Raw genomic sequence first — 13,351 nt, 5'->3', positions numbered from 1 at the left:
TAATCCCTAATTCTTACCATTTATCTTCTCAAAAAAAAAAAAATATATATATATATATATATTACCATTTATAATTTTTAAGGAAACAACTTTGGGACGCTTACAATGTTTAACTATTGCATCCATTTTATAACTATGGACATACATGCAGCATTACTTTGAAATTAAAAGATTCTCTCAATTGAAGCATATACCTCGATGTGATCTCATCTTTAGGAAATATTGCAACCTAATTCAAGTCATACTAACCAATATATATAAACAAATAGAATGATTTTGTACACTCCAACACAATTAAATCATATCACCTTAGTTAGCTTAAACTTATCTCATTCTCAAAAAAAAAAAAAAAAAAAAAAAAAAAAAAAAAAAACCTACTTAAACTTAAATTTATCTCTTATTCTGAGTTCAATTTGGTTATTATATGTTGGACTTCAATCCATGATACTCTTTAAATATACAAAAATATGATAGAAATAACATAAGAAATATAATAGATAAATAAAACATGAAAGCAACTAAGTATTTCTTTTGTACTAAAAAAAATTTTTTTTGAAAGAGAGAGAGATATGGAAGATTTATAAATTATAATGTTTGAGTGATAAACTAGTCTATACATTTTACTTATATTTACTGCATTCCACCTTAGTTTTGGGATTAGATCATTCATGATCATGAGTTCTATGACTTTTTTCAATTTTCACTTGAAAAATTATTATGTGGTTAAATTAATGAGTAAATTTGTAAATATTTTGTAGTAAACTTGATAATAATTTAAATATTTTATTAAATTAATTCATATATATTTTAATAGGATGTCAAGGTAGTAAATTCTGTATCCAATAGTTTGTGAATCATATGTGTGTAGAAAAGTTATCTGAATCTAAAAGAATTTCACATTACGGGTAGGCTTTTGAAAAAAAAATAAAAAGGAAAATTAGTTTCAAGTTCAATTTTTTGAAAATTGTTTTTATACTGTTTTGAAATCAAAAACAAAAATCATCCTAACAATTAGGCCCTACGTAGTTGTTTTGAAGAAAAGGGTTAGTGGGAGAGTGATCATATATTTGTAACAAATGTTATAGGTGAGAGTTAGAGATATGATTTACAATGTTATCCTCAAGTTTTGCCCTTACTTAAATGTAGGCTGTAGGGGTATTTTGGAACCAAAAAGGGAGAAGCCCCTATTTAGTAGTTTTGCCCTTACTTAAATGTAGGCTGTAGGGGTATTTTGGAACCAAAAAGGGAGAAGCCCCTTAAATAATAATAGTAGTAGTAGTAGTAGTAGTTTAACAGGATTTTTATGTGGTTCAGAAATATCCTTAAATCTTAAGTTTAACAGGGAAAAAACTTAAGGATAACCTGATAATCTATATCTCCAACTTCACTTAAAATGCCTACAAAATAGGACACTCTCCTACTAATCTATATCTTCAAAACAAATTTATCCAAACTCTCCAAAAAAAAAAAAAACCTTATCCAAAATTTAAAAAGAAATGAAAATTATGACACTAGACCAAAAAAAAAAGCCTCATTGTATGCGCAAAGCGTGTGATGAGGCTAGTGTGTGTGTATATATATATATATATATTTATATAGATTGGTACAATTTTATTTCTAGAAAGACTTGAAAACAGTTTAATATAAAAGTTTTCCTAATTTTGTTTGGATTGTAAATTGAGTAATTCAACAAGTAACTTATGTTGTCCCTTAAAAAAAAAAAAAAAGCCGAAACGTGTTTAATATGAAAGTTGAAGGCCCAAAACAGAAATAAATATATATAATTCATAAAAAGTCTAACGCATGTTGCTGTGGCTGGCTTACTATCCAATAAAGTTTAAGAGGCCCAAAGATATTTTATCTAAGTAAATGAAGTATGTAAGTATATGTTTTTAGCGAGTTTGAGACTAAAAACACAAATAGACCAGAATGGACATTGCTTGTAAAGGCATCATAATAAAACTCAATTAAATTCATAAGAGTTAAGTGTCTGTTGCTGAATAGATGAAACTTACAAAATCTCTCAACTCATCTCAGAATTGAGTGCTTTCTTAAAATTCATTATCCGCTTATTCATTATATATATAAGAATACTGCACCTCATGTTAAGCTTCAAAGCCTTTAGCCAAATTGGATTGATTATAAGCAGAAGATGACATAAATTTAACTGGCTGACAACTTTCTAAGAAGAATTTATGGTCAAAGAAATTATGTTGCGCAAATATGAGCCCCTTCTGGACAAAATTTTCCCATTCTTGAGGGTGAAGCTTTTCCATTGGACAAACTTTAGAACCTTAACTATACAAAATGGAAGTTTATTCCTAAAAAAACTTTCCTATGAGGGATTAATGTACAATTACATTCTATATAGAACAGAGGCCATCCTAAAAAAAACTAATGAAAAGAGGGAGAGGAATTTACATCTCATTTTCTATTATCAGTTCAGCAGCTGCACCCATTGAACCAATCCCACCTATCCCCAGCAATGCCAAAGCAAGCTCCTCCTCATTCCACTGTCTCAGCCCACTACTCAGTCTCTTCAAGACATCTACATCTACCTCTAGTACCCAATTTGGTGTGCAGCCAACCATCAAGGTCACGAATCCTGAGACATAAGCACGCCAAGTGGCCCAATCACAACCAAGTGAAATTTTCCCATCAAGTGCACTTGCCAGGAATTTCATGTGCGTCCCAAGGATTTTTGGGCGCCGCTTTGATGCAGATGATGTTGAGTCAACACCCCAAGAAAAGGCCAAACAAAGCACTGTGAAGTAGGCAAGAGCATATCCCCCAAGCATTGCAACCATCCCTTCTGACCCTTCTTCCGGCTCACATCTGTGAACAGATATAAACCAAGAAGGCAAGGTTTCTTTTATCAAGGATTGGACAAGACCCAAGCCTCCAGATAACCATACCAAAGAAGCACCAAGGGCAGCTGCAAGTTTCACCTGAGTCATTGATGCAGAAAGTGAAACCTGTCTGTATTTCAATCCATTCTTGCTTGCCCTTAACTTGTCTAATTTTTCTCTTGGAAGCCCACTAGATGCTATTTCTCTGACAGAATGCATCAAGAGAGAAATAATCTCTTCTGTTACGAACACAATATCTCTAATGGATCGAAAAACACGTAGATAAAGAATACCCGGAGCAACAGGAGAAATCCCACCGCTGAAATGGGATCCAAATCCATGGCCAAGAAGTTCGCCAACACCACCACTGCTTGAAATAGGTGCATCATTCAGACCAAGTGTGGCAGTGAAGCAGCTTTTAAGGAGCTGAACCACTGCATCACTGCTGTGGAGGAAGACAGTTCGAGATGCAGAAAAGACAAGGAAGTCACTCCAGCGCTTCGCCTTTTGGGTCCACAAGGAAGCCACGATTGGCATGCAAGGCCATGGACAACCTGCTGCAAGGGACTCCAAGGCTGGGCCAGCCAAATTGAGAAAACGTTCTGAGGCTCTGTCAATCTTATAGGTTATTGTAAGGCTCACAAAGGCAGCCAGGGGAAGTGGAAGTGTAGACGGAGAGCTTCCACCTGCGAGAACCATTTCTCTATCAGAATACTGGAGAACTAACTCTATATAAAGAAAAGAAAGACCTCCAAGAAGCCAATTTCAATAGCTCATAATCATCTTAATACTTTTTTTGATAAGTATAATCATCTTAATCCTGTAAGACATGATAAGTTCGGGATTCTCTGGGTTTTTCTTCTTTTCTTTTTTTTTTTTTTGTGGGGGGGAGAGGGGGTGGGGGGGTGTTAAAAAAACATGAATTTTGATTGACACAGCTTGAATCCTAAATAAGGAGATCTTAAGTATTATAATAATCAGGATTGATTATATTTATCACTAAGCTTCTGACTTTGGACATCTTTGACAATGGCAGACACAGAAATAAAGGTCTTTGGCCGATGTCTAGACATGCAAAACTAATTATTGAGAAGTTATAATGTTTAAAAGAGAAAACCTGCAGCAAGACTTGGGATATCAACACCAGTGGTGGCAAGGATTTTCTTAATTTGCTCTTCAACATTAGACAAATTTGCAGCAGGGCTAGGCCAATCTGTTCCATTCATGAAAACTGGCTTCCAAATACCCCTAGTTACTTCAGATGAAAAGTAGCTCACAATAGTTGCCAAAGTTGCAGGGAGAAAATCAGCTAAATCTTTCAGACCTGAAAATATTGAAAAAGTCATAAATTATAACACTACCCTATTTTAAAAGGAATCTGTTTTGATCAACAACTGGGTGCTACATCGACTCAACCAAAGAACATATTTTGTCATTTACTGACATGTTAAATCAATAATGGTGATTTGAGTATATCATAAATATCCTGTCGTATAAACTTTATTTACAGTTGCAAAGATCATCTTAGGGTCCCAGTTGTAATTTAAAAGAAATTCAAGTATAAAACTCATTTGATTTTGTTTTCCCAAATTTTACATGTATAACCAGCACAAACCAACACGCACGCTAACCTGTAGCCAGTTCACGAGGAGAAAGTTTTCCATGAGCACAGGCTGTTAAAGCAGCATCAACAACAAAGGGAACAGCTTCCAGTACATCCCAGGCAGGCAATTTAGGTCTTAAAGAAGTATCCTCATTTCCAGTTCCCGAAGAACCACTACTTCCAGATGTAAATGAAGTTAAGGATTGGTTTCCTCTAATAATCTTCCTAAACATCATATTAAGAAGCCCATCGACAATCTGATGAACTGGTGTTCCATGAACAAGACCAGATAATGTTGAAGCTATGCATGCTTGATGCTGCCGATACCATGCTTTTAATTTTGGAAATGAATCCACAAATATGGGTTGTGGAGATGATAAACTTGCAACCGCTGAGAGTCTTTTTCTATTTCGATTTTTGTTTACATTCCCAGAAGATACTAGGTGGGAGTTTCGTAATAATAGAAGGTATTCAGGAGTTCGTTGGGATACAACTGTGGGTACATCTCCTACTCCATGTTCAAGAGGAGGATGATTAAACCTCCATAGCTTCAAAAGAAGAATAAATGCATTTGAAAACACAGCATGAGCAGAAATTTCTTCCCCATTTGTGAGAGTCCACGGGACATTTGGTACACATGATCCAAAAACCTCACAGATTGGCATTAGTGAACATGCAAGTTGCGGAACCTGGCAAAAAATTCAGAAAAGCGACATTATTTTGTAGCTGACCTAAAATTCTCAGTCATTATCACCCTTCTGTAGAATCACTGGAGTTTGAAAGTAAATACAATCCAATTCCAAGTCAATTTAATTGAAGATTCAACACTTGGCTAGAGATATTAATCATAAACTACATGTCTACACCTATCATTATTGCATTACTAAACGTGCTAACTTCTGATTATTAACTTTGTTCCTTGAGCCTCTATCCCCATTTCCTCTTTCAATTTCATAACCATGCTTCATTCGGTAGCCAAGAATACACTCAACTGATGTATTCAGTCAAAGGCAAGCAAACCTAGTTGCATAATGCTTTGCAAAGTCTCAACATTACTAAAATGTATGTCATCATGTCTTAATTATGTTTTAGTTTACTTTCTGTTGGCCTTTCCTTATTTTAGAGTACCTTCAAGTGTAATGATATCACTCACATTGTTGCAATTATTTATTGGTTCCATTACACATGAAAAAAAAAAAAAAAAAAAAAAAAAAAACTTCTTAGCCAAGGAAAAGCATTGAAGAAAGTACCAAGCCATGTAGAGAGAAGATCTGAACACAATCAACAGAAGTTATTCCAACAATTATTACATTCAGCATTGGAGCATATCCAATCAAGTGGCTGTCACTCCCAGAATATTCTGGAGGAACTGGAGGAGATAATAGTCTAGTAATGAAATGAACAGTGTGTTCCTGCATGAAATGCAGACCTTAAAGTTATTAGAGTAGTTGTGCGGTGCCCTTATTACTAAAAGCAAAATTAAAAAGAAAGAAATAAAGAAATGCTAGGTATCAATAATATGCAAGGGCAAAGACTCTAGTTTTGTAGCTATTCAGGAACAAAGAATTTAAAATATGGTATGTAAAAGTTTAACTTTGTTACCTGTATATTCCAACCCCGAATTAAAGAGGCCCCACAAAGTATAGTAGCAGCACATATCTTCTCATCATCTGATCCATTGACTGCAACCTCAAATATTTTCTCGAGTTCTGCTAAGCTTCCATCAAATCCATGAGCTTAAATTCAGTGAATTTACCTTTGGGTAGATTTACAAAAAAGAGCATTTGATATACCTGGCTTCAGGAGAGAAAAAGGAATAACTGAAGACCAGGCCATAGTTAAAGACATTAATTAGTAATCTAAAAGTTCACCACATAGAGATCATCTATATTTTTTGTATATTGGAACCCCATTTATAAAGTGAATGGATCATAATTGTTAATGGCTGAAGGAAAAATCCATTATACTCATATATATATTTTAAATCAATGAACTTCGCAAATTGGTATGTCCAACAATCATATGACTAGTTAATTAAGCATATTTTTCAAGAAAGAATATGCAATTTACCATTTAATGCACCCCTTTAGGACAAACCCTAGAATCTAAATAACTCAACAGGGTGACTTGTAGAAACCTTGTTATAAAAATATTGATTCTGTAAGGACGGGAGGAAAGTGCTAGCCACATCTACACTTATAGTTGCAACCGGGTTCCTCATAATCACTTATAAATCCAACATCCACCTAGTAAACAACCGAGGTGGGACTTAACACATGCCCGCACAACACACTAAAACAAACCAATCCAATCCGCAAAATATGGGGTATCACAGATTTATTAACTACAGTACTTAAGAATAAGAACCAGAAAGAGTATACCTTGTAGCAGGAGTTGAAACCAAAGCATTTATCAATACTGGAGTCAGTGGAGCACCCTTCATAAATGATGACCAACTAGGGGCTTGAGCAGGCAGAGTATGAGGTATTTGATTGATGCATCCATTCACATAACCTGGCCAGTAATATGCAGATGTATCCAGTAGGTTTCTGGCAACACAAGCTTCAACTATCAAATGACGCAAGTTTCCAGCTGAAATATTAGTACAGAACTAAGATTAGAAAAACTGGAAAATATATCTCAAAGACTAAAACTGGCCCCATGAAAAAAGAACAAAACACGAACGCAAAGATACATATTGATTGAATAATACTGGAGTAAGGAAAGAACGTAGCCAAAAAATAAAGTACATACATAATCGGTAATATTGGGGAAAGAAAATGGATGTCTCAACAAGGATATTAGAACAGACTACAGATAGAACAAGGAATGGAAACACTTTAAAAGGTTCCAGTGGTCCAACCTAAAAAAAAATGTTTAATTTTGTTCAACTATTCTGTTCTTTATAGTTGAACAGGTTAACAAAATTAAACATTTTTTCTTAGGTTGGACCACTGCTGTATACTTCCTGTATACCTGGGTGACTCCTTTTTACGACTTCAAATAAAATTTTATTTACTTATAATAAAAAAAATACTATTCTGTTCTTTATGATTTTCCTAAGCCTCATTTAAATCATCAAGGCAATTTGATACATCATAATTCATTTTCAACAGGGAGAAAGTATGTTAAGAAAAGAGAGGGGACACAATATCATCTAGAATGAATTACTAGTACTCTTGGGAGGCACCATGATTAGACCTAGCTAGTTACTACTTACTACCATATTCCCATTGGCTGTTGGTCCAACCTTTCCTCTAACTGAAGAAATTCATTAAACGATCTATTGTTAATAAGAATCAAATATCACTTACAACAGTTGATAGGCATGTCTTTCACATTGATGCACTCAAAGTATGCACTCCCCACATTGATGCCTGAAACAAATAACATTGCCTTTGCAGCAGCCTGATTGGCAGCAGAAACAATAGATTGAGGTGGAGTCAACAGGCCCTGATAATCCCCAAGTATCTGTAGGCTTGACACCAAATCATTGCGGCACTTCCCTGTAACCTTTTTTTCTTTCCAATGATTAGTGGAGCCGCATTCTGTTTCATCAACAGGTGCACTTTCCTCCTCCTCAATGAGATCAGCAACCACAAGGGTTGTGACAGACAATAGAATGCATAAGCGAGTATCAAGGCGAGGCACAGGACCCTCAATGGGATCTCTTTCCTAACAAGAAAAATATTTAGAATTTGAAAAGGTTAACAATTAAGATAATGTAAAATAAAACTTTTAGAGTGATGTGCATATATATCTCCACTGGAAACCTAGATAGTAACAATCTCTTCACCCTAAACATTGTATCTGTGTACTTGAAATTCTTGTTCCCATTGCACACTTTCTGCGTACATGGGCTCTCTCTTTTTCATCAATAAAATACCATTTCTTATATATTCAGAAAATAAAAAGGGCACTTCACTGAACCAAACAGATGTTTTTCCCCCAAAATGCTTAAAACTTCTCCAGATTACTGATCAATTAAGATAGGGAAGAAAACTCAAAGATTGATGTTAGACAAAAACTTCTAAAAACACAAAAATTTGAGTCAGGTCTAAGGCTAAAGAGAACAAGACAAGTTAAGGAGTAAGACATGATACTCAAATGAAATAAGAAATCATTGTGATGTCAAAAATATTTGACATATACTCAAAGAAATAAATGAAATTGATTAGTACAATCATGACGAATTCTAACCCTTTGAACAAGACGAAGAGCTGCTATCCAAAGACCTAAAAAGGTGTCATGCCAGGTGGTGCCATTTATTGCCTGAAGGGTTTTAATCAAACCTGCACAATTTGAAACCTTAAAATTATCATTTTTATAGACATTGGATTTGGAAGAACAGATCTGACATCATTTCTATTAACATTCATGTCAAGGACTATGAACAAACTCTGAATTTACCAGTAATTATTTCAATGCCACATGTTGCATTAACTTGATATCCATCCATGGCATCTTCTAATAAGAGATCAAGAGGAAGCCAAAGAGCAGAACGGCTAGCTCCTTGGCATAGACCAGCAGAGGAAGAGAGAGATCCAAAAGCCATAACTGCATGAAACTTTTGTAGTGAACTTGTTTTGCATTCTCGAGACAATACTATTCGAGCATCTGAAGTCAACTGCTGAAGAGACTCAGGAGTTAGAGTTTTGGAATTTCTTAATGCTGAGGAATTTGCTTGAAGCAACTGTAATCGCTGGATGAAGTCTAGCCAATGTGAGGGCCTGACAATGTAGCAGGGACTATTAGCCAAATTTCTTTCATTCAAGAGAAGACCAAATAGAAATATGATTATGGTAGTTATGAAGAGACATGATAGTTATGACTTCATAAAATTATAAAAATGGAATTGAATGGAACAACAAAGCAGGATTCACTGAAAATATAGGACAACTATTTTGGAAACTTCTTTCATAGAATATTAAGTTATGTCTATAAATAATGCACTTAAAGGTCAAGTGATAACACTCCCTATCCAATGCTTGACCTATTAAGCATAAGAGTCATCCAGTGTGATTTCACTTGCATGCAATTAAAGTAAGATGAACAGAGTTTGAGAAGGAAGTTATTAAAAGGGAAATCTACATACATGTTTCGACGAGCCAAGTAAAGAATTCTCGCAGTTACTTTATTTTGTAGAAATTCCCCTATTAATTCAATGCCCATCACAGTATTTAAATTTTGCAATCTCTCATGAAGTTCAGCCCTCTTCTCGTCAAAACTATCATTACGATCTATTTCCATTTCTTGAGATTTAATTATCCATTTGGACTTCTTATCTGAGGTAAGTTCTAGCAAGCCTTCATCATCTAATGTTGCATCAAGTAACTGCCACACAATTGAAAGGATAAATTCAACCACCAGAATCCCAGGTTCACTCATGGGCATACCATATCCCTGTGAAAGTTGAAGAACGGCATCTATCGATTTCATGACCCTGCATAATTTTTTTTTTTTTTTTAAAAAGGTTAGAAACTAGAAAACTTTATGATAGAAAATTACAATGGAAAACAAGCAGTATAAATTAAATGAGAGCAATTTCATCAAACATGAATTTTTAATTTTGGGGTTTTATTGTTATTATATGATTCATGTGTATCACATAAATAAATGTCATAAAAAATTATTCAATATTTGTGAATTAATTAAGAGATAGTAAACTAAAAAATTTGAAAACAACTTCATTACACTTGAATTGTAGAGCTCTTCTATTCTTATTCAAATTATGTAGTACTACATAAAATAAAATTTTCACAGAAACTCATTGAAAATTTGTGAATTTATTAAAGATAATAAACAAAAATGAATAAAAGTTACAGCGAGTGATGCATCCAACATTCACCATCCCAAAGAGAAGATTTCAGTTCAAGCCAACATGGAAAGCTCTGGTTTCCTATTCCTTAGCAATTACTGTAGCTATTTTTCATTTCTTCTCTGTATTTCAACTTTATGTGTTGTAGGCCAGAGCTGTTAAAAAGGCCTAAGCACACATGAGGGGTTTAGAACAATGGGGACCTCATTAGTTTTTGAATCATGAGAGGTGAGAACCAGTTTAAAAGCCTACTAATTAAAGATAACCACAGAGCATAAATACCTTTTAATCAGTCATAAAATCTAGCACTGTAAGGACATTGAAGGGTTTTCTCCTGTTTGTATTCCTACTTTTTGACACCCAAAATACCCTCAAATTCTCTTGATATTGGGTGTAGAATGGGAAAGATGAAAAATTGGCGATGTTGTTTAACTGACAAAATTATGCATAATGAGATTACCATCACAGCCATCTTTGGCAATGTTGTGGGAATAGGTACCCTAGCAAGACTGTTTATGATTGCGTTGCCTACTGTCTAAAGTACTTCCACAAGGTTTTAATAAAGACTGTTCTAGAATTTTTCAGTATATAATTACTAATTAGAAGGTGACTGCCATTAACCAAAAAAATATTTGAAAATCTTCGTCATATACAATGCAATATGTAAAACTTAAAAGTTTCGAATTATTTAATATTCTCATGATCCTATCTTTTTTTTTTTTCCACTTTTTTTTTTTTTTTTTTTGGCGTGGTGCAATACAAATGGTCTGTCAGAACACAACAGTAATTCTATAAGTTAGATGGCAAGAGAAAAGAGCTTAATTATATTGACAATGTGAACCAAGTAGAACATAAATATATAAATTAGTTAATAAGTATAACTTACTTATGATAATTTGGTCCATTTATCTGATATTTAAGTGTAAAAGCGTGTCTCTTAAGGAGTTCAAGATAAAGCCTATATGCTGCTGGCCGAGAATGTCTACTTGGAATGACCCTGCAGAAAATAAAAAATAACAATACTATAAATGTGAATGTGCCAAACAAGACAGCCAAGCCACCAAGTCATAATTACTTTCTTCGTGTGGATCCTTATTTCATATTTGATAGATAAACAAGCCACTTCACAAGAGTAAACAAGAAAATTACAGCATCTCAACAAGAGATATATTATTAATGAAAAGTTTCTCATGAATTATGAAACCTCCATTTGGATATCAAAGGAAGGAGAGCCTACAAAATACTAAGAAACAATCTCCACTCCAGTCACCTTTCTTTTCCTCTCTCCCATCCTTCCAAGACCCAAACCGAGGGTAGAACAACTCAATAACTCAATGAGAGATGCTGAAATTGATTCTAAACTAAATCAAGAATGTAGATGCCATTCAGTCCCAAAATAAATAAACAAAAACAATTTTGTGCTCATGAATATTGTAAAATCAAGGTCATAGGAAAATGCCATTTGATAAGTATTGTAATGTGCTATAAACAAAAGCTCAGGTCTGTGTTGATTGGAAGAAGATGCAGGGAAAAAAAAAAAAAAAAAGACGTGAGAGACTGAAAGTATTAGATATGTTGTGCATGACCCGAGGGAACCAATGCTCTACAAGTCAAATGAGCCAAATACAATAAAAGTTGCTTTCTATTACTTCTTGGAATCAAATTTGACATCAAGCATTACACGCAACACTCATTTTCATCCATAGGCCAAACTGAAAGAATTTGGTACGACTGGAAAGATAGATAAAATAACAACTTGTCAAACAGAGAGAGAAACAATGGGGAAATAAACAAAAAGTAAATTCAGAATCTTGAGGTGGAAAAAAAAAAATAGAATGACCAACAGAGAGAAAGGAATTATGGGGGAAATGAACAAGAAAGAAATCCAGAATCTTGATGTCAAACAGAAACAAAAATAGCACTTTTATCCTCAAATTTCGATAAAGTGAGCTCAAAACAATCATTTGGCTTATTCTCAGCTTTTAAGAACAAAACCAATAACCTCTTGATTCTAGACATTACTTTATTGTCCTCCATTTTCTCAGGAACCAAACACAGTGCAGTCAACAGTCCCAAACTGCATCAGAAACTCATCAATAACACAGGTACCATGAATCATCAAACACCCAAAATATTCAAAAATAGAAAGAAAATAAAAAAAAGATTCAAAAAAATCTCACAAACTTTCGCCAATACCCACCAAGGAATACCCCATTTCAAATCCCCCCACCAAAAACAAAACCATTGGAAACAGAAAACAGAACTAACAAACGAACAAAAACAAAAGGGAAAAGACATTACTTTATTTCCTCCATTTTCTCAGGAACCAAACACAGTACAATCAACAATCCCAAACCAATCAAAAACTCATAAAAAAACACAAGCACTAAGAATCATCACACACCCTAAACATTCAAAAAAAGAAAGAAAACAATAATATTCAAACAAATTCACCAACTTTCTCTAATACCCACAAAAGAATACCCCATTTCAACTCACAAAAACCCCCAAAAAAAAAAACCATTTTAAACAAGCAGCAAAACAGAGCACAGAAACAAACAAACAAACCAACCAACCTTGTAGAGAGCTGAGCAAGGAGGAGCAGAGGGGGCACAATATTAAGCATCAAAGCCTTTTCCAAAAACTTCCATAGAATAGGCACGTTGTTGTCCCAACAAATGTAGGAAACCAACACATCAGCGAGCTCCACAGAAGGCAAAGCCACTCCTGCTGAGCTCAAGCTCGATGACAAGTGTAACGCCCAGAGCAGAGGATCCATACCCTTTTGCTGTGCCACCTGTGTTATGTCTATCACACTGTCCCACGTACTACTCTGTACAGAAACAGCCATTTTAGCCTTAAACACTTGGATTATGATCGCTGGGACTACGCAAGATAAGAGTGTTTATTTTGGTGTTCGTGTTTTGTGTTTTCTATGTGTTTGTGTTTATGTCCGTGCGTGAATGTCTATGTTTTCTAGGTGTGTTTGTGTTTTTAAGAAGACTGTTTTTTTTTTTTTTTTTTGCTTTTCTGTGTGATGGGAGGATATTGCGATGTCTGATTGCGTGATTGGTCAGAATT

General features: G+C 34.5%; 1 protein-coding gene across 1 annotated transcript; it reads right to left on the bottom strand.

Annotated features, from left to right (window-relative positions):
• Positions 1–2,224: 2,224 nt before the first annotated feature.
• On the bottom strand, positions 2,225–13,351 carry LOC126689285 (mediator of RNA polymerase II transcription subunit 33A). Its single transcript, XM_050384430.1, has 12 exons — positions 12,847–13,351; positions 11,157–11,267; positions 9,548–9,895; positions 8,863–9,182; positions 8,653–8,744; positions 7,767–8,127; positions 6,834–7,044; positions 6,055–6,169; positions 5,703–5,864; positions 4,481–5,141; positions 3,967–4,173; positions 2,225–3,535 (listed from the first exon to the last, which is right to left on the bottom strand). Exons 1-12 carry the CDS (start codon positions 13,119–13,121, stop codon positions 2,418–2,420), a joined length of 3,981 nt encoding a protein of 1,326 aa, XP_050240387.1. The 5' UTR covers positions 13,122–13,351; the 3' UTR covers positions 2,225–2,417.

Source organism: Quercus robur, chromosome 6 (assembly GCF_932294415.1).
Source record: "Quercus robur chromosome 6, dhQueRobu3.1, whole genome shotgun sequence".
Taxonomy (NCBI): domain Eukaryota; kingdom Viridiplantae; phylum Streptophyta; class Magnoliopsida; order Fagales; family Fagaceae; genus Quercus; species Quercus robur.
Note: the sequence above shows the minus strand (reverse complement) of the source record. Positions and strands in the feature narration are given on the sequence as shown.

Coding starts and splice junctions, on each gene's coding strand:
- LOC126689285 (XM_050384430.1), bottom strand. CDS start 13,121: ATGGCTGTTTCTGTACAGAGTAGTACGTGGGACAGTGTGATAGACATA. Junction 7,045..7,766: donor AGACATGCCTATCAACTGTT/GTAAGTGATATT, acceptor CTAATATTTCAG/CTGGAAACTTGCGTCATTTG. Junction 5,142..5,702: donor TCTTCTCTCTACATGGCTTG/GTACTTTCTTCA, acceptor ATTTTTTGCCAG/GTTCCGCAACTTGCATGTTC.